The sequence below is a fragment of the Anas platyrhynchos genome, chromosome 18 (assembly GCF_047663525.1).
Source record: "Anas platyrhynchos isolate ZD024472 breed Pekin duck chromosome 18, IASCAAS_PekinDuck_T2T, whole genome shotgun sequence".
In the NCBI taxonomy this organism is placed as follows: Eukaryota; Metazoa; Chordata; class Aves; order Anseriformes; family Anatidae; genus Anas; species Anas platyrhynchos.
The window spans coordinates 3,437,201-3,464,898 of NC_092604.1; the positions used below are offsets into that span (position 1 = coordinate 3,437,201).

A 27,698-nucleotide genomic window follows, 5' to 3' on the forward strand; every position below is an offset into this window, starting at 1 on the left:
CACTTGCTGGTTCAATATCCTTCAGTCAATGACTTCACACCTTTAATTACATTGCATCCTCATACACCCTCGGTCTCTAAAGGCTGCAATAATTTTGATTTAAATGGAAGTTGTGCTGTTAGTCCTTTGAAGTAGTTTTGAACATGTTACTCAGGATTTACACTTGTGCCTATGGTTTATCCAATAAAATATATATCCATGAAAGAGACTCCATATCCATACAAAAAGGGAGGTGACAATTGTTTTGCTGAGCTAGCATGCAACAGTTTTTATTTTTATTCCTGCCATCTTCATTAGATATGCCTTATTACAACTGCAGAAAACAAGATCTTTACATAGCACCTTGTTTTGAAATCCAATGCAACAAGAGATAAATGTAGAAGATAAAATAGATTAAATAGGATTAGCATATGTATCTGTCAGTTCTTGCAAAATGCTGGTATGCATGCACATGGAAAGATGTAACCAAAGCCTTCATTGGAGTTTCAGTGGCTAAAACCATCTTGCTGGTGGCCAGAAAAAGCAGGATCAACATTCAGAAACAGTAACAGAAAACAGTAAAGTGAAAATTCCCTGCAGCCTCTCTTGCATTCAGCAGACACCAGGAGAAACCAGTGCTACTGATTCAGAGGGCCTCAGAGCACAGGACTCTCCTTGTCTCATGTGGCATGCCCAGAGGACTGCAAATGGAGAGAATGAGGAAAGATCAAATGAAGAAAGATCCTTGAATATCAGACTCTGGAATCAGAATTAAAGTGCCAAGACAGAGAAACACAGATACTCTGGAATATTTTAAAAGAAACTAGTGACATTTTCTATTCTGATGGAGAATGAAACTGAATTTGAATCCATTTTCTGTATTTTATTATAAACAACAGAGAGCAACTTGAAAACATGAGGATGAACGCTAACTTGGTAAGACAGACAATGAATTGAAGAGTTCAAAGGAAGAACAGCAAAATAAAAACAAAATGGACTTCAATAAACTCAGAGAACTGGAAATAATTTATAATGTGGAAATAGTTTATAAGGGGAAAAGAAGGTAAGAAGAGCTGGCAATGATAAAACTGGAAGTGAACTAAGAAACTAACTTTGGTAAATATGAAGCTTTTATTGACCGCAGATACAATAAGAAAATACACAGAAAGTGGAACTGAATTAGACACATACAAAAGAAGAACACAAACACAAAAAGTCAGAAAACCCGAAGTTAACTATGAGATACATCTATTAAAAGCCACAAAGGCAGGAAAAAAATCATTCTGAAAATATTTTTGTAGAAAGAGGAAGACCGGGGAAAGTGCTACTTAGTCACTTGATAGAAAAGGAAAACTGGTGAATTAGGGGACGAAGAATGAAAATGATTACAATACTTGCTTTTCTTCACTTTTCATTAGAGAAGGTCCAACTAGAGGTGCTAACTGAAAAAGAGCAACAAATGGATTATATTTGAGGTTAGAGAAGGAACAATCAGGTTAGCATGTGCGCTCAGCTCAGATGCAGTATATGCTTCCAAATCATAGGCCTCATGTAACCCATCCATGATGGTGTAAGGGTCACCTTTGAGAAGATGTGAAGCACAGGGAAGAAAGTTGAAAAAAGTACAAACAACCACAGTACTATAAAAGTACTATACAACTGTAAGTACAAATAACTACTACAAAAAAGTACAAACCACTAGAGTACTATAATTTCCAAATATAGTACAACTGTATTTGGAAAAGTAAAAATATTTTCTAGACATATGCTGTAACAAACATATTATCTGTGAGCACCTAGAAAATGCGATTTGTTACAGATTTTGCACTGTCCAAAAAAACCCAAACCCACAAACAATGTCATGTCAGTCCTTCTGATACTCTTCTGTGACTCAATAAGCTGTGTCCTAGATAAAGATGAAGCAGCAGTTGTTGCTCATCTTTATTACAGTAATGTTTTCAATACAGTCAAATGCAACATTCTGAGGGCTTTCAAGACCTCCACATTCACAGTAGATAAAGCTGGAACTTAATTTATAGCAACAGAAACTCCAGTTAACATTTTGGAGGAAAAAAAAATCTAACAGTAAGGCTAAAGAAGAACTATCATAGGTTGCATAGGAGGTTGTAAACTTTCTATCTTGGAGGTCTTTAACAATACGTTACACATCTTATATAGAAATAACAGAAGGAAAGCTCCTTTGGCTTTGGGGCAGGAAGGGAGAAACAGGTGGCCTGCAGAATCTTTGCCAAATCTTTTCACTGCAGTTTCATGACTATCTGTGCTTTACACTTGCAGAAATCAAAGCACCTCAGAGAAGAGCAACTTACCCAAGATCACACAACTCATTAAGATTGGGCAGGAATCTGAACTCAAGTCTCCTGAGTGAAAACCAGTGTTTTGTTTGCAGAACCAAAAGATAACAACCTAAGTTTTTCAGAACAGAAACCATCGTTCTATTCAGTGTCTGTATTGTGGAGGGCTTGGGAATCATGACTGGGTTGTGGGGCACCAATGGAATACAAACAGTATAATACAGGGAAAGCAACTCTTGGCCATGTGTTAATTCTTAACCTGGCAGCTCCACCACAATAGTGCTGCACCTGAACTACAGTTCACATCTGGAACTAACTCTGAAGCAAAAATTCCATTCTGCTGCCAGCCATTAGCAGAGAATTAGTGACTATTAACAACAGAGAGGAAGTAAAAATGAAATCCATTTGTCACACAGAGAACGAAACCATTAATACACACCTATTCCACTCATGTAACAGCAGTAATGTGTCTTCTGGGGACATGGTGCAATACATTTTTAGGTGTGGTGTGTGGCTGTTGCTCCCAGGTCACAAATGACTCCTCCTGAGCTGGGATGGAGACCTGATCCTCTTGTTATACTGAGATCCTGACTTCCATTCACAGTGAGATTTCTTTACCCTGCCCTGGCAGAACAGAAGGTCCCACACAAAGCACACTTTGTTTTGGGACAAAGTAAAGCAGCCTTGGTTTAATAAAATCAGAGTACCTGAAATGTTAGAGGCTTTTGCCCTGATATTGCTAAGGACTGCTGGGGAATCTGATGAGGAGTGAACAGTGCATTAATCTCAGTATACTATGATGAGGTTATTCCCTAAGTGCAAATTACTGGAGGGTAGGGCAGGCCTCAAGAAAACCTCTTTTTGTTGTAGCCTCAAAGATAAATTGTCTCTCATAATATGCTCTGTGCCACTACGATCAAGGAAAGTGGTCCTTAGAAGAGAAAGTGAAACAGCAGAAGCTCCAGACTGGCCCCAAACTGTTGAGGTACCTGCTAGCTTTGCTGTTTGGAGCATTGGCTGACTCTGAAGGAAGAACAGTGAGCATAGCAAATAGGTTTCAATCTATGCCTAAAGGAAAAAATGCTCTAGTGTAGTCTTTACACACATCTGCATATGACAAATTCAGGCTTAGAACTACAAGGGTGGTATGACTTTTCCAATAGAAAGCTTGGAGCTGCTGGACAGCTTGTCTTGTCACAAGCAGATCATCTTCTACTACTTGTATTTCAGCAGGGAATGATGCTTTTGAGAAGGTAAGGGCCAAGAATGGACCCTTGGATGTTCACTCCTCTTCTCCTTTAACAGCTTGACTCCACAGCCACTTCAACCTCAGGAGCAGAAGGCTCCTACTTTCTAATGTCTAAGCCTAGAGGTGTTCCTTAGTCACACTGTTATACAGAAACGTGCTGGCGTGTAACTCAAGAGCTAAATAAAAAACTTTGAAGGGACATCACCATGGAATGGGGAGGGGAGGGAAGGGGGGGGCAACAACCCTTGTAAAGCATATGGAAGGGAAAGGAATAATCTTCTGCTCTTACAAAGGACAAGGTAAAAACATTTGAACTATCCTCCTTCCAAAGGCTTTCTTGTAGAGTTTTAACAGTCATTCCTCTATCTGGCACAGCATCTTTTAAAAGTGCTTAGTGCAGTGAACCCATGGGTCCCTGAGGGGCTCTCCCTGGTGACTGCTGACACCCTGCTTTCAGCTCTGGCAGACCTGGAGAAACCTGGGGACAGTTGTGCCTTACCTGAGCAAATGCAACGACTGCTGAGCAGCCCTCGTCTGCCCTCTGCTGCCCCAACACTATCAGAGTGATAACACTATCACACAAGACAGCTTTGGGGCTTCATTTAGAAAATTCACACTGAATCTAAAATAAATGTTAAACCAAGAGGAAAAACCTGGTGACCAAATGAAGAACAACATTTCTTTAGGTTTATACTAAAAACACTTTCTAAAGACTATAGTAAGAACACATTCATAGCATTCAGGAATTAAGGTGCTTAAGCAACTTATTATGCTGCTATAAAACAACTTTTAATTGTACATTCAATTACCCTCTCTTTTCCATCAACACCACTAATATCTGCTTTATTGTGCCATGAGTACTAAGGCCCAGGAAATAAAGACAGTTGTACTTCATGGTCTTGAGACTTGAGGGTCTATTCCCTCACCTCTGAGAACTGTTTTGACTAAAAGTTTTATTTGTAAATTTATGTTGATCTCACAAGGTCTCCAACGAGTATTATGTAATTAGACTGCACTAGGTACAAGGCTTGTTAAACCAGTGCATAAACTGACCCATGTGTTAGAAAAGACTATAAAACTATTTCCTCAATCATTGCCATTTCTGCCCAACCTCTTACTTCCCCAGTAAAGCTAATTATATGAAATCCATGCATAGTTTATTGGGACACCTCTGGGACTCAAAAGAAAATCTTCCACTGCTTTGTGTGTTAGCAGGAATGCTAACATTCTCTTGTCAGAAAAAGAAACAGTGGACTAATCTAAGATGATGGCTTTTTTTTTCTGAGGCTCCAGACCTTTTGTTTTTATTGGGCCACTTTTTATCTGGCTCTGAAATTTAAGACTGGCTGTTCCAAGTGTTTCAAACTTAGATGTTGATCAACACACACCTAAGTTCTGCTTAGGAGTCAGCGAAACTTTCTAAGTGGACAACAGTGAGCTCTTGGGTAGCAAAATATGAAAGTAGATTTGGAACTACAATAACTAAGTCACGTATAAGCTTGCCTTCTCATACCAAGAAACCCTCTCCTCCTCCAGCCTTTCTCACCAAAAGCCACTTCCCTCTGCTGCTGCTGCTCTCAGCCTCTTACAGTGAGTAGGAGTCATGAGAGAAAAGGAGACAGAAAGCAGCAGAAGACTGCGGCATCAAGCAAGCCTGCAACCAGGTTAGGTAACAAGAAGTGTGAGTTTCACCCTGCTGCTATAATTTGGTGGAACTGCTCAGAACAAGAACAATTGGTTTTTTAAATCTGTACATTTTACCTAGTCTGCTTCCTTTTTGAACTCTCTTTCATCACTGTTAGATTTACTTCCACTAAAGAAAAGAGAGGAAAAAGGAGGGGAGAAGGGAAAACTGCCACCATTTTCCAATTCAGTTCAACACAAACCAGCACTAAGGCAGAAATTCCTCTGCAGGGATTAAAAGCTTTCAAAGCATTTCAGAGGAGACTGAGGCCAACCTTTTAGTAAAGTGCTGCTTTGAATTACATGTGATATTAGGTAAAAAAATGAACATCTACTTTCATATATGTCTATGAGTGAGAATCAGCCAACCTTGGCTTTAGCTGGCCCAGCTCTGGCATGTTTTCTAAATTGGTAGCACACATCCCATTTCCCGTGAATAGACGGGTCAGTCTTCTCTAGCACCTGACTTATCTTACATTGTAGGCATTGAATTTGGCATAGGATAAAACACCCTCTGGAAGCGTTGCGAGGAATAGGAGAGACTCTTGTTCTGTGTATCTCAAGGGAGCTCCTCACCCATGAACCTACTGTGGAGGTCAAGTGACAGTTTGGCATTATTACTGGCAGCAACTATATCTGAGACACCTATATCACCACCTATGCCCCATATCTGAGGCAACTATATCACCACCAAGCTAAGACACGCTGGTACATACTCTTCTTTCTCATTCGGCTAGATTTTTTGTAAAACTTTCTCAGGATTTTGCATGTGAACAAAATTTCACATGCATTTCATGTTTACAGGTAACACCATACCCTTGGTGAATCTTTCAAAAAGAAAGGGGAAAAACCCGATGTTTTTACAGATCATAAAGGACAATACAGCCTACTGAATGACCAGTCTTACAAAGGAGAAAAAATTACTGAAGACTAGTAAACTCCAGGGAAAGATTTAGATGTTAAATAAATTATCCCCTTGTGCCTCAGATTTCACACCAATGTGCTAAGTTTAATTTTATTTACTTATCCTCCAATGGAGGTCTGCAAGGATTTTCTTATTAACTTTTGAACAGCAGGTTGAAGATGTGAAGATTAATATGCAATATAGTGTTGCTACCAGGCATAATAAGCCCATAATTTGTGGTTAGAAAACACTTTTCAGTCAAAGAAAAGAGAATTGTGTATCTCCTGCTGATGATGGAAAGCTTTGTAGGGTGAAACCTTATGGCGCATTTAAAGGTTTCCAAAATAAGGTCCCAAAGAGAACTGAAAAGGTCAAGTCTCCACTAACAACAAAAGAAAAACAAAGATTTTGTTAGACAACTGATAGTGAAGCAATGATGTGAAATGTGTTACTTCTCTCAGAAGACTGGAAGAGTCTTAAAAATCCTTGCTGCCAACCCTATTTTACAGAAAGAATACAAAGGGCTGTAAGGCTCCTGCTTCCCGAGGGTTATCACTTCAGTACTGACAGACTCGCAACTCAAGAAAACAGATCTGCAGATGAGTAATGACTTGCTTCTTATGTGAGCGGAATGGAGTCATAACTCAAAGCTGACCATCATGTGTTTACGTAGAGCCATTCTGAGGTCAAGATTTATTTCACATCATGGAAGAAGCAGTCTATTAGTCACAAGCACTTCATTCTATGACAGCACAAAGTGGTAATTCCCATAACTTACCAACTTTGTTTTTGAATACCATTAATTAAACTCTGAAACTCCCCATGATAAATTACAGCAGAGATTCCTTACTGAACATGGAAGAAGATAAATTGACTTCGTCTGTTTTTTATTGGTGAGGTAACTCCAGAAGATGTTGCAATATCACATACCTGGATCTACATTAAATCGGTCTAGGAGCCTGAAGACCAGCTTGCTTAGCATTTTGCGGTTCAATTTGTCTGGTTTGTACCTGGACAGACCTTGATATTGTCTGTAAGCAAACAAAGTAAGAAAAAAAAGCACAAACACAACACCTAAGGTTTTGCAAATGGTAGATATTTAACAGCAGATATATCAGGGTTAGGTAGGTATTGGTAAGAATGGTAAGAAAAGTCTCCCATCTTTCCTGAGATTAAAAAAAAAAAAAAAAAAAAAAAGCCAACAATACAACCACACACATTTCCCAGTCAAAGACTGTAGCAAGACCAGAGACTTATTTTGAAGAAAGAGAAAGCCAGGAATTCCTTCATCTTCTTTCAGAACTAAGACTGCAACCATTGCATCTATATTGTGACTTTTACTGTACTGTTGACTTTGTGACTGACAGGAGCTATTCTACTGAGAGGTGATTTATAAATTAAAACACACACAACTATTTCACGAGAACAAGAAGGTTAACCACTTGCTTCTCTTGTTTTTCTGCCACTTCATCACAGTATTATCTTCCTGCCAAACCTGTACAACCGATACTGAAACTCAGCCTTGTCTGTAGCAAAGCACGAGAGTCTGATTAGTACAACCTCCTGGAGAGAGCTTTGATATTGTTATATTGCTAAGATCTACTACTTAGTTTTCATTTTGTACTCCTCTCTCCTGTCAGGAGCTAAGCATCTGTCAATAGGAAGGATACCTCTGTCTTACTGGCTAGTGCATTTGAAAAGACTCCGGCACAGACGCCAGAAATTTCCCCATTGTCAGCTGAAAAATAAATATATTGCACTCCATTATGCTTAGAAAATGATCTTAGATAGACAACCAAAGAACATAGTGTCCTCTGGCAGCCAGTTAGCCCCAGCTGTTTAAAAATTCAACAGACATTTCTACCTTGCAATGTCTCTGATATTAAAACCAGGTTCACACCAGGTGTCCAGGATCTGTACGAGCTTGCACTGGAGCTCAGGATACTCTCCGACATAATCTTCCATCAAGTTAATTTTATCTTGAAACAGTAGTGGCATACACATCTAGGAAATGAAATAACATTTAGTGCAAATGACACAGTTATGCCATGCCTTTGATCACCATGTTCAGCAGTCTGACTGCTGCAGCAAGCAGGAGACTTGGAAGGGTTCCACAGCACTGCAGCTCAGGTGCAGGAAATGGGACTGAAACCTGGCAGAGGGCTGTCTCATCCCCTACTGCTCAGACATGGTGAGCAAGTCACAAAACCCTTGCTTAATAAACTAGTGTTGTCTAAAAGATGGATATGGCATTTCCAACATAAAACATTAGCTGAAGTGGCAAAGCCTGAAAGTAGCAAAACCAACAAAATTTATCATAATGATAACCATTTGTCAAGAACACGGGTAGATTTTTTGATTGCAGTAGTTGTAGCTAGAAAAATAGTCTAATAAGCTTTAATGTGGTCTAACAAAATATAGTTTGTCACTTCTCCAGATGTGAAGTCACTTTAGCAATGCAGCAGTGACTTCTTGCAAACAAGATAAAGCCTCAAGTGAAACATATCATTTGGAGGTCCTTCATGGATGTGCTGCATAACAAAAGGTGGATCTGAAGACAGAGAGGCCTGCAGAGGAAATGACTCACCTTCTCCACATCTTGATCTGGCTGTAATTTTAGCTTAATACTCAGTATGGCTGCCTAGAGAGAAAAAAAAAAAAAAAGTGTATTTAGGAAAAGAAAACACAGTGGATAAACAGGTGTTATTCCAAAGTTAAGTATATATGCTACTATAGAAAGTTTTAATGTGATAATTATTTCTGTTATTTTTTCAAGTATAAACATTGACCACATACAGTCCACTTAGAAATGTACAAGAACAGTCCTGGCAGCGTTGCATATTGTGAGCAGCAGTAGCATACCCTGGTATAAAAACTAAAGATCAGGTTGTCTGGCAGAAAGAGAGAAAGTAAAGTGCTTGGACAAACTTAGCTATAAAGGATATCTTCTAGTGATATAATTGTAAAAAATCCTGACCCATTATACCCTTCTGAATTAATTGAATATACATCTTGCAGTGCCTTTTAACTTTTGTAAAATAGTTTTATTTTGTGAAAACTACTCATATTTGAAAGAATCTCAAATCAAGAGGTCTTAGCTTGTATAATTTCTGCCTAGCTCCAGATCCCTGAATGTTCATCACTTGGAGCACTGAGTTCAGCTCTGGGGCCCCCAGCACAAGAAGGACATGGAAGTATTAGAACTAGTCTGGAAGAGACCACGAGGATGATCAAGGGGCTGGAGCACCTCTCTTATGGAGACAGGCTGAGGGAGTTGGGGTTGTTCAGCCTGCAGAAGGCTTCAGGCTGACCTTACAGGAGCCTGCCAGTGCCTAAAGGGGGTTACAGGAAAGCTTGGGAGGGACTCTTTGTCAGGGAGTGCAGTGACTAGACAGGGGGAATGGCTTTAAATTAAAAGAGGGTAGGTTTAGATTAGATATGAGGAAGAAATTCTTTACCATGAGGGCGGTGAGGCCCTGGCCTAGGCTGCCCAGAGAAGCTGTGGGTGCCCCATCCCTGGCAGTGCCCAAGGCCAAGCTGGATGGGGCCGGGGGCAGCCTGGGCTGGGGACAGGGGACCGTGCCCATGGCAAGGGTTGGAATTGAATGGGCTTCAAAGTCCTTTCCAACTCAAACCATTCTGTGATTCTATGATCACAAACAGAAAGACAGTAAGAACTATATTTAGTCCATTTGTGGTATCTACAAATCTTTGATAACAAAGACCTGCCACATTCACAACTTAACCCCCAAACATTATCTTTTGCAGATGAGGAAACAAAGCTGTAGTGAACTGCAGTAAGTCAGGCTGTGAGAAGAACTGGCTCAGCCACTGTCTATCCTGTCTCAGCTTGGTGACTACAGAAATATGAAATTATAGACAATTATTTGCCTCAGAACTGGAAGAGAGTCAATATCATGCCTGTCTTCAAAAAGGGCAAGAAGGAGGTCTCAGGCAACTACAGGCCAATCATCCTCATCTCCATCTTTGGAAAGGTGATGGAACAGTTCATCCTGGAGGTCATCTCCCAAGCATGTGGAGGATAAGAAGGTAATCAGGAATAGTCAGCATGGATTCACCAAGGGGAAGTCATGTTTGACTAATCTGCTATTCTTCTGTGATCAGATAACTGGCTGGGTAGACGAGAGGAGAGTGGTGGATGTGGTCTACCTTGACTTCAGCAAGGTTTTTGACACTGTTTCCCATAACATCCTCATAAACAAGCTCAGGAAGTGTGGCCTAGATGAGTGGACAGTGAGGTGGATTGGCAATTGGCTGGACAACAGAGAGAGTTGTGCTTAGTGGTGCAGAATCTAGTTAGAGGCCTATCGCTAAAGGTGTCCCCCAGGGGTCAGTACTGGGTCCAGTCTTGTTCAGTTTATTCATCAATGACCTGGATGAAGGAACAGAGTGCACCCTCAGCAAGTTTGCTGACAACTCAAAGCTCAGAGGAGTGGCTGATACCCCAGAGGGCTATGCTGTCTTTCAGAGGGACCTCGACAGGCTGGAGGGTTGGGACAAGAGGAACCTTATGAAGTTCAACAAAGGCAAATGCAGGGTCCTGCACCTAGGGAGGAATAACCTCAAGTACCAGTACAGGTTGGGGGCTGACCTGCTGGAAAGCCCTCTGAGGGGTAGGACCTGGGAGTTCTGCTGGGCAGCAGGTTAACCGTGAGCCAGCAATGTGCCCTTGTGTCCAAGAAGGACAATGGTATCCCACGGTGCATTCAGAAATAGTGCCAGCAGGTCAAGTAGGTGATCCTGCCCCTCTACTCAGCCCTGGTGAGGCCACACCTGGAGTACTGTGCCCTGTTCTGGGCTCCCCAGTACCAGAGGGACATGGACCTATTGGAGCGAGTGCAGAGGAGGGCTATAGAGACAATTAGAGGACTGGAGCACCTGTTGCATAAGGACAGGCTGAGAGAGCTGGGCCTGTTTAGCCTGGAGAAGAGGAGACTGAGGGGAGACCTCAATAGTGTATATAAATTTCTGAGGGGAGGGTGTTGAGAGGATGGAGCTGGTCTCTCATCAGTTGTGCCCAGCAACAGGATGAGAGGCAACAGGCAAAAACTGAAGCACAAGAGGTTGTGGCTCAATATGAGAGGCACTTCTTTACTGGGAGGGTGACAGAGCACTGGGACAGGTTGCCCAGAGAGGTTGAGGAGTCTCCTTCTCTGGAGATATTCAAACCCCACCTGGATGCCATCCTGTGCAAGGTGCTGTAGGTGATCCTGCTTGGCAGGGGGATTGGACTAGATGATCTTGAGAGGTCCCTTCCAACCTCAGCCATTCTGTGATTCTGTGAAATATATTAATATCTAACTGTGCATTGCCTGGGAGGCACATAAACTAATTAGGATTTTAAGCTGTTAGCAGTGTTTAATTTCTGTATGTGTGAGAACACTTGGATCTCAAATAAAAAATAAGCATGCAATGACTTTCTTTAGTATAGTGCATTGTTCCAGTAAATGATGTAGTAAGAGCAAGGAGCCTTCTAACACATTTACATATTAGTACTAACATAATTGTTAACTATGTAACAAGGAGGCTTTAAACAAGTGTCCTTACGTGACCTAGCAAAAAGTTAGGCTGTGTTTTCCAAGATGGTTGAAATTTAAGTTTTATAGTGCTGCACCTCTGACCCTACTGCAGCATGCTTGTAATGCTAAGCAACAGCCAAAGAAACAGATATTTCATCAACATAGATCACAAATGCCTGTTTATTCAGATGAGGATAAAAACAATAGGTTAAGACTTACAGGAAAATTATTCTATTCAACAGGTTTGTCTGATATTGTTATTCATTTTGCTTTGAGAGAAAGACATCGTGAGTATGATGGTTGTGGTTTTTTAATTGTTTTTCTTTGAACAGTTACATGTTAGAATATGTAAACAAAGATAATAAAGTAAAAAATGCCTCCCTGCCACCCTGCTTCCCCCTGCTTCCCCCCCACCCCCCAGATACAAACTTCACTGTTAACCCTCACTGCATGAAACCTTTACAGAAAAATTTAACAAGAAAAATAATCTAAGAGGGGGTAGGAGGCAGCAGAAACTGTGGATAGCATTATCTTATTAAAAATGTATGCATTTTACATCCACTGCATCAAAGACTGTATAGAAAATCAAACAACCAACAGACATCACCTAAGTTCATTCTGACTGTCCAGCAGAATAACGATGCCCAGTTATCAGAGGGAATACTTTTCTTTTCTTTTTTTTTTTTTTTTTTTTTTTTACAAAACAAACACTGACTGTCCATGCTCGATCAAGAAGAGAAATTATGAGAAGAACTTTAAGTGACAAAACCAGGAACTAACATTAATATAAAGACTGTGTGATACAAATCAGATTTGAATAGAAAGTCACATAATAAAGTCTCAGCCCAGCTAATTCTGCAACAAATTTAATCTCTCACTCCAGACCTGATAACTAAGTCCACCAGTTTAAGGCCAAATGTGCTATTCTGCTCCACGAGCAACCAGTACCTTTTCTCTCAAATTATCAGATTAACATCATAAAGTGCAAGCAGAGAAATTATTCTCAAGTGGTACACAAGCTGAATGTTGCTACTTCTGGTTTGGACTTGAATAAGGGTTTTGTGTCTCCAAAACTTCTACGGCTGATTTTTTTTCCCCTCTTCCCAGCTATCTCAGTTGGCCAAATAATAAAAAAAAAAAACAACTCTCAAAACCTTGTTTCACCATTTGATCTCATTTGTGTATTTTATTAAACAAATAATCTGTTAGTTTTAGCATGCAAGCCCACAGTTGTTTCCCTAATAGCTTTTTAATGTTCACAGGCATGTTCAGATTAACCTAATTGCAGAACTGTTATCTAAATGGCATAGTTTTGTCTCTATCTCTATTAACAGTATGGGTGACCTAATCAGATGAACACACACTGTGTTAGGCTAGGTTTACCTCTTTTGCTGGATGTGTATACTGCACTGCACAGGGTGGAGGGCAATGTTCATCCATGTAGCCAGCGTGTGGAGAAACGGCACCTTCCAAACCCCACTGTGGCAGACTGACCTCACACCACTGTTGCTAAGGGCCAGAGGAACACTGTCCTGCCACCAACACTCACCCACTTCAAGCAATTCATTTGAGCTGGTTTTTAACACCATTTTAACATCATCCACTTACAGCAGGTGGTGGAACAGTCAGACAAACTGCTGCTGGTGGACGGTGGCAATAGCCTCCTGCAGCGGAAGTGCCATCAGTAGCGGTGCAGCAGCCTTTCCCATGCACAAAGCGAAGCGTGGAAGGTGATGCCTGACCTGGACCTTAGGAACAAACAACCAGTCCGGATTGCAGGGTGCAGCTACATGGGCTGGCTGGCTGAATAGTGAGGACAACTTAGATAAAATCAGCATGTTTACAATAGGAATAATAAGAGAAGAGATATGAGTAACTGTAATAAAGATGAAAGTGCTTGGCAGCTGTGTCTGTGGTCTCAACTTTAGGCTATTTTAAGATTCTGTTTTGTTATTATCATGTTTTGAATTGTTTCACTCCACAAACAAGTTTTGTGTAAAACGACCCTATTTTTAACAGTCTGTTTATAGATGATAAAATCTCCAGAAAAGCAACACCTCATTCATAGACTCATTTTGTAGTTAGAAAACAAACATTTCAATTAGGCAGACAGCACACTCTAATTGAAATGCTGAGAATCCCCCTTCCCACCCAACAAATGTTTTCCCACATGCAATTGCTCTGTCCAAGCTGTGCTAGGAGACTAGCCATGGTAGCTGGAAGCTAGCAGTCATGTCAGTCTAGCTACAGATCTTCAAACTCAGGTTGGAATGGCAAGGCATCCGAAATCCTGAACAGCAGATGCCTCCCTCACTTCACCAGCTGACAAACATAAGCAAAAAAACAGCTACAGCACAAGAACACTGAAAACCCCTGGTGAACTCCAACGTATCGTCAATTTATTAGGACAGTCTACCTGCCCTCCCTCAACCTATGAAAGAGAATGTGTTACAGTCCTGACAGGTGATTATGTGATACAAATAGTCTGTTCACAAAACTATTTCAAACAGAGGGAGTTCCTAGAATGCAATCTAATAAAAGCAAAGAAATAACACATACAAGTGTTTAACCTATATTACAACAATCCTGCCCCAGCCCTGGCCCCAAAGCTGTATCTCTCTTGCCTTTCATTCCCCAAACATACAGGGAACAGGTACACGATGAAGCCACTGCTTAGCAGTACGGGAAAAAAGGTGATGACCCATCACCTTATTCAAATCTCCTCAGTGTTTATGAGTCTTCTGATTGCTTTCAGGGAGCTTTAGATCATTCTTTAATTATGGGGAAAGGAAAAATCACGTTTGGACATTTTGTTGCTGTTTTGCTTACTAAGGATAAAGCCTCAAAAAATGCAGTGAAGGAGGGTTGGATGCAGATGGGAAAGAATTCAAAGGTGGACAAAAATACTTTAATTTATGTCTAAAAAGTGTGGAGGTGCACTGACCACAGCATGGGGGAAGTTACACAAACTTGATGCATTCAGGCCAAGCAAGCCATGAACACCACAGCTGCCACTACACTGAGAGACCACTTTTCTAGTCATGCAACTGCAAAACCAAGAATATGAGAAAATGGTGACTGCTTCTAAGCGAACACACATGCACCAATACCTGATTCTCTCTACTTGTTTTGAATGCATTTGGCTCTGTCTCATCTAAAAATGACTATTCTTTCCATATACAGTATGAAGCGCAGGAAGCCACACAAGATCTTATCTGCAAGGGCATGTGCACTTGGGTGGTGTCTACACTGACAATTTAGGCAATTTTCCCACGGTGGGGTTAGCATCAGAGGAATAACCTTTTGCTAGTAACACTGCTTGGAGTGATGATGAAGGACAGACACAAATGGTTTCTGATGACTCCTGCATTACTTAGCCCTGCTGTAAGCAAGTTGAGACAACACAAAGGTAAATATGCCTCACTTACGGTAGTATTTCTAAACCAATGGTGAAGGAATTTCTGAAAATCCATAGAACAGACCAAACAACAGAGTGAGATTTGCAGAGGAGGATCCAATGTCATGTCTAAGACAAATCATGGTGATCAAAGTGTAGATACATAATAATGGTAGAAATAATTGAGTAAAAGGCACATCACTTATTAATCATTGGGAACATCTGTTTTGTGTTTTTGGAATCACTCCTTTCAAACTTGTGGCTAATCAACTTTGCTCAAACGCTCACAATGCATCACTGCATAGTGTATGACATCAGGTTATATGTTTAATTACTTCCTGCTTAAAAAGCACACAATATACACAGCTGTCTTTGGGAAGATCTTCAGAAACAAGAAAAACATGAGATTTACCAGGTCTACTTTCAAGAGAGCCTGACCGTATTTTATAAGGGGTGAGACAGTCAAAAGTAAGTGGTGATGCGTTAATCATATGTAAAGAATTTTAGGAAGAAAGAGAGAAGTAGAAATCAAGACTGGAATACGTGTGCATACAGGTGAAGGGAAGAGGGAACTAAAACAAACACTGCAGTGATTTGTCTTCCTCAGGTCACTCAAAGCAGTTTTAAACCTGGTTTAACTTCTCAGTGCACCCTCACAACTTAAAGATCCTCTACAGCACTGCCCAAGTTTCCTGTGTGCTCAGGCCACCCAGCTTCACCCGATTCTCCAGATCCAGACTCTCTGTATGGGTAGGTCTGATGCACATTGACACCTCTTCTCAGACAGCTCTCTCCTTGCTTGACAAGAGCCCAGTATTAATTGCACAGTACTACCATCTGAATTATTATTTCCCAGCAACATTCAAGCTCTTTCCCAACTACTTCAGCAGACAGATGCCAGCAGCAGAAAGTGGCTCCAGAAGCTGTGGTGCTTGGGAACAGGTTATGGAGTTGACTATGGCCTGCAGGTTGGCTACCTCTGTTCAAGTGGCAATGCATCTTGCAAACAATGTGCAACTAAAGCAGTAGATTAAGTTGATAAGAAAAGAGGCTGAGACTGACACCATGACTGAAACATCCCTTGTAACATTTTTCTTGGTTTCCATATGCAAATACCATATGAAATGAACAAACCTTTGCAATTTAAGTGTGGAATTGGAGAATGAAGCAAAATCAGAGACTTTTCACTGTCCTGAGAATAGCTCAAAAAGTTCACAGTGAAGAAATCTAAAATCTGAACATCCAGTATGGTGATCAGTCAATTTTAACACTGATGTGCATTGACAGATTTGCAAAAATACATGATGTGCACTCAAGCACCACTATGAAGTAGAACTATAAGCAGTAGCACCCCTGAAACAGTGTTCAAAACATCGCTACAGAAAGAAATTAAGGTCATGTTGCTGATTGAGCTACACATTTCCTGACCTTAACATATTTGTATTCCTTTAAGATTAGTTCTTTGATCAGCTGCTCTTATCACCGAATTATCAAACTATTTCTGTATTAGTATGTGTTGCTGTGTCCATGGAGTTTTTCCTGTAGATACTCCAACTTATTTTATGACAAATTTTAACAACTGATTTTTTTTAAATAAGATAACCCACACTATTCAAATTGAAACAGCAAATATTTACTGAACTTAATATGAAGAATCAACCTTCCCTATTTTTATAAATTAACAAATTAAACATTAGTAGAAAAATACACTCAGCTTTTGAAAACAGAGAAGTCAGGATGAGCAACAACAACTTGTTAAAAAGTAAATACTCCCTGTTGCACTAATAAGCTAGACCTGTGTTCTTGTTTATGAAACAAACAGATGAAGGGGGAAAGACACACTGGTAGTCACTGGCAGAGAGAAGTTGGAGTGGGAGCTCTCTCAGGAATATTTCTGGTTGTCAGAGGCTAAAAAGATTATTTATTGTTTCCTTCCTAAACCCAGCTCCACTGCCACCTGTTCAGAATTTACTATAAAGCTGTTAAACAAGACAAGAACTTTGATGCTGACTGTGAAAACAAGTTTCACTGTATCTGACCTGAGCAGCACTTACTACTGATCCAGAAGCAAAGGAATTTGATTTTTTTTAAGCACAGCTATCTTTTTACCTTTATAAGCTGTTTAAAAAAATGTAAATAAAATAACTCAGTGGACAATAGAGGGCATTCATTCCACAGAAAGACAGCCGCCACCCTTAGACATGAAATATCGCAGCACATTAAGTCATGAGACCCCGCTAATCAAAGCTGACAGGGCCCTGAATGTGATTTCTGCCGAGACTTAGCGATATCATGGGGCACTGAAGCATGCACAGCCTGCCAGACTGCCCCTGTTCATGTGACAATGGCTTTTATTCCCGAAAGAGGCCTGCGAGTGACAAGAGTCTCCTTTGTCTTTAGCCTCCCGCATTCGCAGTGCAAGAGAGGTTCATTCAACCAGCCCCAGACACTCTTTGAAAGGCTGAAGTGTAACATAAGATGACCATGAAACACTAGCTTGCCTTCTGCCTACCCCTCATTCTTCTCAAGCACAGCCTGGCCTATTCAGGGCCTCTTACAGACTCGCTCGCACTGCATTACCCCCGGTCTGCTGAATCCCCACATTGTCCAGGCCCCACCAGCAGCCATCGCCCTTCCCACAAAGCCATCCACCGTCACTTGGGGCCGCATGCCTGAGGAGCCACCGATGAAAGGCTGTGGTGCTGCCGGCCGCCCCGGGTCCTGCCCAATGCACGGTGCCTCATTGCTGGCCTCAGCCTGCAGCCTCAGGGCTTCCCAACCCACCCTAAGAGGAGATGAAGACACAGGTATTTCAGATGGAACTGCCTGTATTTCCAATGGAGCTGCCCAGACATGGACATTACAACCCCTCTGTCTGCCCCTCTAAAATACGAGTTTTCATGTTCTGTGAGCCATGAGGAAAGGACTCAGAAGCGCTCCTCACTGCTCTGGAGTGTCATGTAAGGCCCCACACCATATTACTCCAGCAGCTGCAAACCCCATTCACAAAAGAATGGATGAAAATACCAAACTTGCCAGACACCTCCAAAGAAACCCCACTTTTATGTTCCTGGTTTTTATTCTAATTGTAACTTCATCAGTTTGTTCTATGTCATGGGAGAAATACTGCCATCCGCTGGCCAGCTAACTCAATCCCACATCTCAATAAGGTGCCTCCTAAAAACAGCTACTCTTTTATGCTACTATATTTGACTAAAAGATTACCTCCACCTGCACCATCTTCCAACAAATGTACCACACATATTATAATCTTTCTTCTCATTATGAACTGACACCCCCACAACACTTGCACGCTGACACATGGAAGGTCTACCACTATGGGAGGCTGCACTCCAGCTCATGAGCAAGAAGCAGCAGCTTATCTCAACTGCAGAACTTTAGGCTGGTGTGATTAACAACCTGGTTCAGCTTCTGCCCAGTTCTGCTATTAACATGGAGTTAGTACAGGCAGGCCCAGATGAGCTTCAGAAACACGTAACTGCCATGCCTGTCCACAGGGAACTCTGGGATCTTGTTTTCTGAAGTGATCTTTCTCCAAAACTTTTGTGAGGGAAAGGAATCTCAACACATGGATCAAAGCGGTGGACTTCTAGGACTCAAACATAATAGAATAAAATGCATCAAAAGAGTTAAATGGAATAATGAATAATCTAGAATAAGTTTGGTGCCTTATAATAAATGGGGAATGTGGGTCAAAAAACAAATAATAAGAGCAAGGAATTATAAGGACTTCTGTCCTCTTAGATGAGCACGAGCGAAGAAACTTGCACTTGAACCTGCCTTACTGTCCCAACTGAAAGGTGGGGAAGAACAGGAAGAAAAGACAGGCCACAGTCCATTGTAAATGTTCAGAGCCCTAGTTCCATTTTTGCTCCATTTTTTTTTTTTTTTTTTGGGGGGGGGGTTAGTTGCTGTGAATTTAGGTATGATCAGTCCCCAAGGGGAATAAAAGATTTCTTGTTATTCTTGAAGATAATTCTATTCATCCTTCTGGCAACAAACAACGCTAGAAGAAAGTCATGGCTGAGGGTAATCACAAATTGAGCTTTCCTGTTCTTCACACTTGGAATGACTAGCAAATGAACTTTTCTGTGGAAGAAAGAACTGAAAAACAAATTCCACCAAAAATTTGGAGCTTTCCAAAACCAGATCTAGAAAGAACTGCATTTCTAAAAGACAATAATAAATATATTTGAAGACATGGATTTAAAAATCACACTTATATATAGTCAAATAATATACTTCTGTTAGGATTTTCAAACACGACTTACTGAGCAAGAAAGTATACTTCACGTAGCTACCTATGAACTTCTAATCACACATTAAATAGCTTATTTTCTATTTTCAAAAAATCAGAATTAATAGAATTCTACAACCTTACTTTGTAATTGAGCTTTAGTGAAGAATAGGACTTATAAAAATGCTATTTGATGTTTTTCTTTTGCTAAGCAAGGTCAAGCTGCTTTACACTGTCAAAGCAAACTAATTCCCTTTGAGAAAACGAATACACTTCTTTTTTTTTATTTTTTTTTTAAATTAACAGTATTGTATTTTGTTCCTGAAAACACTCTCAAGGATATCAGCAAATGGTGATGCCAGAGATGCTATAAGAAGCTTAAACTACAGGGTGAATATACCAAATCCTGGTTTTAGGGAACTTCTGCCAGTGTCAGTCGCTCAAACTCAAATACATGAGTAATAACACATACACATAAGATACCTCAAGCTGAGAACCTTTTGCTTATATGTGTGAGTAGAAATTTTCTAACCCCTTCTCACTGCAGGCAGACTGGAGATAGCACAGCAGGTCTATGACCAACTACAAAAATCCCTTCTTTTCTTGCCAATGACAAGGAAGAAAAAAACCGAATACATCTATCCTCTTAGATTCTCCAAATTAAACCCTATTAACCTATTACTTTCAAAGGTCAAAAAAGGGTTAGAGGAAGGACTCGCTAGTATTCTGTATTCAGCCATTTGAAAAAATTAGGTTGAACACAGTCTACTCTTGTACATAAGAAGACCATGCTAAGCTGTACCATTCACAGTGTGCAGCTGCTGTGATGAAATGGAATTCACATTGAAATGCATCCAAAAAAGGACACAGACCTTAACAGAGAACTGGAGAGCCGGGAAGGTAAATTTATTTGAAAGACATGACCCACCTCTTTGTAATCGCCCCTGTGATAAAGATGACTGACATGTCCAAGCAAATAGTTCCGGTCTGCTGTATGGAGCTGGTAAATGCTAATCAGAGGGTCAAGAAGATTAGCTGGGCACTGGGCTAGTATTCTGAGTACGCGGGTCTGCAGCTTCTTCAGCTTCATGCCAGACTATTTAAAAAAAAAAAAAAAAAGAAAAAAAGAAATCAAACACAGATTTAGTAAAGATGGCTACAATTCAATGGCAGTTGAAAATGCAGCTTGTTTAAACAGTGGAAGAAGCCAATTTCTTGGGAAGGGATTCTCCAATTTCCCCATGGAGTCTGCAAGCAGAAATCAGAACAATATGATACACATTTTTTTCACAGCATCCAATTTAAAAACATTAAATGTTTGCAGGATAATTCTGGAAAAGGCATATGGCCTTGTGCAAAAGTAAAATACGAAACTGGAAAAATGCCCTCTTTTACTAACACAGCTATTTAGAAATTCTCCCCTCTAGTTCCCAGAAGAAATTCTTTGAATCCAGCAACTCCCCTCAAGGGCCATCTCACCTATCAAGGCTAAGAATTCAGCTTTCATTCCCAGGCTTGCTCCTGGGTGCAGGAACAACAGGAAAAGCAAAAGCATTGTAGCAAGATGCACAGACATAAGTATTAATCCTTGTGTTCTTATATGACCATTTTCTTATGACACAGGAATTTCAGTGCCAGTCACACTTCACTGCACTTTGCAGATACTGTAATGGTAATGCTCTTTGAGAATCTAAATACAGCTCAAAGTCTTAAAAGAACCACTTGGAAGAATGGGAAATGAAACAACACATATAAAAGTATGTAAAGTAAAATTGTAAAAGCAAAAGTATAAGCAGTTCCGAGGTAAAACCATATAAAAAAGGGAAATCCTGGGAGGTCAGAATACACGAAGGCATAAGGAATGGCAAACATTAGGATGTAAAATCTGATGACCCAAAATTACAAAGCTAATCATTCAGCCGCTGAAAAGTCGTACTGTTACCATTTTCTGCATTCCCAATGATAAAAGCTCCCCACCAGATGGTAAGAGTTAAGCAATCATACGGTAACTGGCTTCTATTTGCAGAACTGGAAGAATATGCAGAGCAGATTACTGCATTTGGGTTTATCCTGACAGCAGTGATGTGAGTTCCAGTGGGAAAGCCTCCAGTCCAGCAAAGGCTGTAAGACCGATGCTTGATCAAAGTGGTTTGATCTGGAAAGATGGAAATCCCAGCTTGGAAGGGGAAACAGAGGTCTCACATCATAGTTTCTAATGTTATTTCATTTTCAGGCCAGCATCACTAGATCGCAACATCTCAGTAAGAATTTCACACCTTGTCACACTGCCTTTCTGTGAGGCTGCAGAGAAGACACTAGACTACAGAATGAAGTGAAATTGGGAACACTTGAGGGACATCAAAATCAATTGCCCTCTCCTTTCCCCAGGCTCTCTTGCTCTCATTTTCTAACCTGTTGAACAGCAGGATGCTCTTTCATCCAAAGCTGCAACTCACTGGTGATGTAATACCCAAGGGAATGCCCTTTCCCCTTCCAATCGGTGCTGCTCTCCAGTATGTCCAGGAGTCCTGCCAATGGGTCTTCCAGTCCTGCAAAGCCCCGCCTGATTTCTTCCTTGAGCTGCTGAGATACAAAACCACATTGTCATGTACAAAAAGATTAGTGAATCCTCCCTTCCCCCGGCTGTACACAAAGCTTTATTTTTTTTAATTTAATCTATTCAGAGAGGTAACTGTTGCTATTCAGCCACCATCCACGCCTCCAGTGACTTTTCATGTCATTACAGATTCCTTCATGGCTCACTGCACCTCAAACCCAATGGGAAAAGCAGCAATTGTCCACACTAATTATCCCATAAAGACAGAGAAGTTGTTCCGTGGAACAGACAAAGGGGCTTGGGATTTGGGGGAGGGGCAGAAAAGAAGTGAGCTGGAAAAAGGGTGTTATTAAGAAAATTGTGATACTGAAGGTAGATAACTGGGCTCAAAAACCTACTCATCTTCTAAGAGACATGCAAGTAATAACTCAGATAAGCCCCTCCTCCTGTACCACAAATTTTCATATTTGACCTTATATTCACTTCAGCCACAATGGCTCAATATTTGGGAGTATTGAAATACTTTAGATTTTACATACAGGAATAAAAAGAAAGGAAGAGCCAAGTTCACAATCTGTCATATTGCAATACTATAAAAGTAAATCCATTCTTTGCTCCAAACCAATCTGAGCAAGGTATTTGCTGTAGGCTGCCTGCTGCCTCCACAGGGCAGGCACTGCACACCTCAGCAGAACTAAAGGCTATAGGAAGGGGCTTGGAACTTGGGAAAGCACCACGCCATAAATCTTAGGAATCCCAGGGTGATGTGTTTAGAAATGTGCAGGAATTGTACACTCACTTTGTGAATGTTAATAGGCTACTTACTACCCATCTGGTAGAAGTGATAAATTAGCAGTACTGAGCAATATCTTTATAATGTTTACATTAGAAGTAGTTTCCAAGGTGCTCGGAGGGTTGGCAGGGTGAAGAAGTGGCATCCTTCAGTACCCACACAGGACCTTTCACTGCATGGTACATGTACTGGCGTGGAGCAAGGCAAAAGCAGAGACAGAAAACAAGAAATCACTAAGAGCAGCTGCTCTCTTTCTTTTCTGGCTAAAAAGCAAAATCCAAAAGATGCTCATTCCTGCCTGCAGCCAGCACTTGTAATTTACTGTATATGATGGCTTCAGTCATGGCTTCCAATGGAAACAACATAAAGTTTGAAGAATGGCATGAAAAAAACAAAAGAAAATCTACAGAAAATTTGCCAATGAATTTGTTCTTTTTTTATTCATCAACAATATTTACTGGAAGACAGTTATTTTCCATAATGTCTTTCATGTTGGGAAAAACCACAAAACCTATCAGTTATGACAGAAATGGTTTCCTTCTCACTAGATTATCAAATGCAGTAAGAAAAAGCTGATGACTAACGAAGATGTGACTTTAGATAACAGTTTTCTCCCTGTAAGTACGTTTCACTGTGGTAAGAATTTGCAATGTTAAACATAGGGCTCCAACTTTACTGCAAGATTCTGCAGAAGGAGAAGGCAAGATCTTATCCAACCACAAATATCCAACACAGCAGCCAAAGGAAAACAAAGCAACTGGCCAACTGAATTGCACTGTTTATAAATGGCCTCTCTTTTTTTCTTTTTTTCCCCAAAGCCCCACTTCAGCACATTTAGACTGAACAAGAGCTTTCACCACACCACTCAGCTCCTCCTTCAGCTGGAACCAGAGCCTGGGCTTTGGCAGGATGGTTGCCAGCAGACACCACGTCCTGCAAAAGCCCAAGTCTGCTTTCACACGCAGAGCATCTCCAAACACTTACACAACTGGCAAGAGTATTGACAACACATCTAGGCTTAGTCCTGAATTCCTATCTGCTCCACTTTTAAACAGGGGCAAAGCCTTCTCCAAAACTTCCTAGCAATCTGAAGACTTCAATTATGGTATGTGTTGTTTGAGGGGAAATAACCAACCAATGAAAAAAATAAAAACACGAGACACCTAAATCAGATAGGAAAGAGTGCTGTGCTGCCTGGCTCCTGTCTCTGCCAGAAAAGGATTCCTCTTAAACATGTAATTGCCATTTCCATTTCAATTGATTCCCATGGCAGGGAATGTTCCTTGGGGGATTTCTACAGCCTGACAGATCATGGGAATAGGAAAATTTTGCTGATGTTCAAACTACACACTCCTTCATTCTGTTTTGATCCCTTATTTCACAGCTCAGGGCAGTGTGCTGATACATCTATTATTGCAAAACTATCATTCTTATGTAGAAAACGATTACTTCCTATAATCATGTTCCAGGACTGAGGTCACATCAGGGACAGGTACCCTCTTTCTGATGATGTGCACTGATTTGAGACTGACAGGCATCATCTAATGGAGATGACTGATTCACGCGAGTTAATAGACAGTATTGACTTACACTCCCACACAGCAAAAGGCAAAGCAGCTCTCTGCCATTTAAATGTCAATGAAGCAGGCGATGCTCTATTTAAGTCAACTTCCCTCATTTATTTTAACTGGAATGTCAGATAGTGATGTGCTTAGGACAAGAGCAGCACAAGGCACTGCGTTACACACAGAGGGCAGTGCAGCAGGTACTCCTGAAAAAAATGCATTGCTGTGGGTGCACACCTGAAGATCAGGGCGTCTTAGTGCTAGTGTGACAGGTACATGTCAGAAACTACTGGGGACATTCGTCCTGGGCTCCCCACCTTAGAACCAGCTGCTGCTGTGCCACCGCCTGATCTCACTGTGCTGCTTCCTTATCTCTCCAGAATTACTTTCCTCCTGCTTCAGAAACACATCCCCTGGGCTCAGAGCTGTGGTGCTGCCCACGCCTGCAGGCAGGCAGCACAGGCTGAAGGACGGGCACTAAGAGGACAGGGCCTGCCCTGCTGTGAAGCCTCAGCATGCATGCTCTGCAAAACCATGCATCTTACTGGGGTGATCAGTCCAGACGCAAGCAAACTCAATGAGCGGAGCTGCCAGCATGACTCATGGGGATCCTCAAGCTTTTCCACCCTCAGCAGAAAAGCTGCGGTGCTCTCTGCCCAAGGACACATCGATGGGATGCTTTGTCTTTTTCAGAATATTTTTCTTCACAATCCACACACAGGGTATACAGCATAGAGATTTTGATGATTATTTCCTACTGTTGTTCTGCGGGATTAACTTCCCTCAAGACCTAACTAATACTATTTTTTTCCTCTAACAAAACTTGATAGAAAGCTCAAAGCTTCCAAGTTGCTGAGCTCAAGTTGATGTCAGTGACGGACTTTGGAAAGGCACCTCTCACACTGGGTTTCCAGTTGTTTAATTATTCAGGCTGGGAACCACAGACTGTAATCAGTAATGGAAAGTCTCAGTGCACCAGACAAGGACAATGACTAAACACTTCAGATACCTAGGATGGAGCACGTACATCAACATAGCCATGGCAGCCGTTTCACATAGGGCACATTCCACAGCTACACGGTGAGCTGCTGGCTCTGGGGTCTTTTAGAAACGAACATTTCTTCTATGAACATGCCTGAACAGCACAGAGTTAAACATGGGAAACTCACCACCAAGCGGATACATCTAGTGTTTTTGTTAGTTTGCAAGCACCCAAATTTAGATGAAGTCTATTTTACTCCCTCTGAGAAATCTCCATGTAGAGCCCATAGGGTGCTGTACAAAAATATATCACTAATTTTAGAGAGGCAATATAAATTGTATTCACCACTCTAAAAGGCAAAACCAAACCAAACCAAAAAAAGGGTAAAAAAAAATCTTGAGCACAAAGGTTTTGATATCATTCCACTTGGCAAAATGCACTTTTATGCACTTTTTCTATTGATTTCAACCCTTATTTTTTCAGCTACTAGAAATATTCTTCCTTCTTCCCCAAGACACTCACTTTAATGGATAAAAACATGTTCTAATGTAAACAAAAGCAACTTTGATTTTTTTTTCGCCTGTAACTCAGCCGTGTAAACTTCAGCTCTTTTATAGGAATCCCTTCACTGCTTCACATCACACAGAGCTACCTTTTCACTTCTTGCTGCAAATGCACAGGCTCTTTCCCTGTGTGCTGGAACTGAAAGCAATCATGAAGAATTGCTGGTCTGACCTAAGCATTCTGTGTCTGGACATGCTCTGCATGCAGTTATTAACCGCAGCGAGGAGGGGAGGCTCAGCTACACAGCCTTACCTTCTTCATCTCTTTCTTTGTCCAGAGAAGCTGGATTGTTTTCAGCAGTAGGAGTGGGTCCTGGCCTGGAGGAGGGGGAAGAAAGAGAGAGAAGGAGAGAGAGAAAAGGGGGAGAAAAACAAAACAAAACAGATTTATTGGCTCTGTACAGGCAGCCTAGACACACTGGTGCATTGTTTGACTGAAGAGAAATCAGCTACTCTGTGCCACTGTGTTTGAAACTACCAACCTTCCAACTGTCAGTCAGGATTAAAGTGCTAAAACCCCTCACTCTGAGATCCTAACAAAATAACAGACACCATCCATGCATGGCTTTAACTAAACACCCACACTGGCTCAAATACTGAAAAGCTGTATCAGTGCATTTACAACTAAATCATGCTGCTGCTATGCATCGAATACAGCCACAGGGGTGTCCTCGTCAGCTCTCTCTTCTTAATATTAAAACAAAACAGTCCCAGAAGAGTAAGCGTCTTTCGCAGCCTGTAAAGGAATTGTCAGTACGCACAAACTTTTAACGAAATGCCTCTAACATACAAATCTCATTGCACCCTGTGGATGGTAGAGGCAGTGGGTGACTTTTTGGGGAGCTAACCTCTGCTTGTCCAGCCCTGGCGAGCAGGAGCTGAACTCGCCCATGTCAGCCTGGGAGCAGGCTGTGCTTTGACAGCATGCAGCTGAGGTGGTGCTTGAGGAAGGAGGAAAGGTGAAACGTTGCTGGGATTAGTGTCAAGCATAAAAAATAAAGGGTGGTCAAATGTTTCAGAAGAAGGTTGTTTGGAATTATTCTCTTTTTCTTTTTACCTAGGTAATTTTTTCTTTTTACCTACGAAATTTTTATTTTAAAATAAACACGAAATTTTAATTTTAAAAGCAGTAACATTTTTAATACCTGGTTCTATTTAATTCATGATCATTTACTTAAAAACTTTGACTCACAATATTCTGAATGGAAATCTTCTACTGGTATCAACAGTTTAAACATGAAGACTGAATCTGAAAATCTACAAGTTCTCAAAAAACACTCCTCACACATACAGTGCACCTCTTCTTATGTTTTCACAAAGCCAAAAGAAAAATGTTCAACTGAAAAGGAAACATCCTTTAAATCACCTTCTGCCTTCTACAGTTCCTAAATAACTTGTTTCAAAATGCTAGGTTTCTCGTTTAGTATCCCGTCTCACTTCATATTTCAGGTCACAAAAAGCTACTTCAACTGTGAAAAGCTCTCCCTCATCCAACTCAACTCTGAAGCACAGTATTTAAAAAATATTTTAAGTAGCAAGCTGATTATTGGTTGAGCCAGGAGAATGATAACATTTCTATTATCCACTAACCTCTGGGAAACACCAACCAAATTGAAAATGCCACATTTACAATTCATAAGATACTATTTTCTCTCATCTCTTGCTGCTCTGAAATCTTGAACTCTCTGAACACTGGCTGTTCTCAGCTACTGCCTCTTCTTTGGAAAAAGGGAAGTCTCTTTTTACAAGAAAACAGAAAAAAATCCAGATCCCTTTTCCCCACAAAATTAGCAACTAACAGTGAAATTCAGCCCGTGTGTGTGTGTGTGCATATATATGCTCTCCACTTGGCCCAACTCCCGAAGAAATTTATACACACAGGGAAAAAAAAAAGAATGCAGCCCAGTGTGTAA

At 41.0% G+C, this 27,698-nt stretch overlaps 1 protein-coding gene across 36 annotated transcripts in view; it reads right to left on the reverse strand.

Moving 5' to 3' along the window:
- Nucleotides 1-27,698, reverse strand: part of EXD3 (exonuclease 3'-5' domain containing 3) — a 296,729-nt gene that overhangs the window by 177,453 nt on the left and 91,578 nt on the right. For 21 of the 36 annotated variants that reach the window (XM_072025484.1, XM_072025482.1, XM_072025481.1 and 18 more), the window contains 6 exons: nucleotides 26,039-26,103; nucleotides 21,738-21,908; nucleotides 20,254-20,421; nucleotides 8,718-8,771; nucleotides 7,995-8,134; nucleotides 7,061-7,161 (listed from right to left, as the gene is read on the reverse strand). In XM_072025484.1, the coding sequence (XP_071881585.1) occupies nucleotides 7,061-7,161; nucleotides 7,995-8,134; nucleotides 8,718-8,771; nucleotides 20,254-20,421; nucleotides 21,738-21,908; nucleotides 26,039-26,103 (699 nt within the window). The remainder of the gene's footprint in view (nucleotides 1-7,060; nucleotides 7,162-7,994; nucleotides 8,135-8,717; nucleotides 8,772-20,253; nucleotides 20,422-21,737; nucleotides 21,909-26,038; nucleotides 26,104-27,698) is intronic. The other 15 variants (XM_072025492.1, XM_038188034.2, XM_038188035.2 and 12 more) reach the window with 4 other exon arrangements.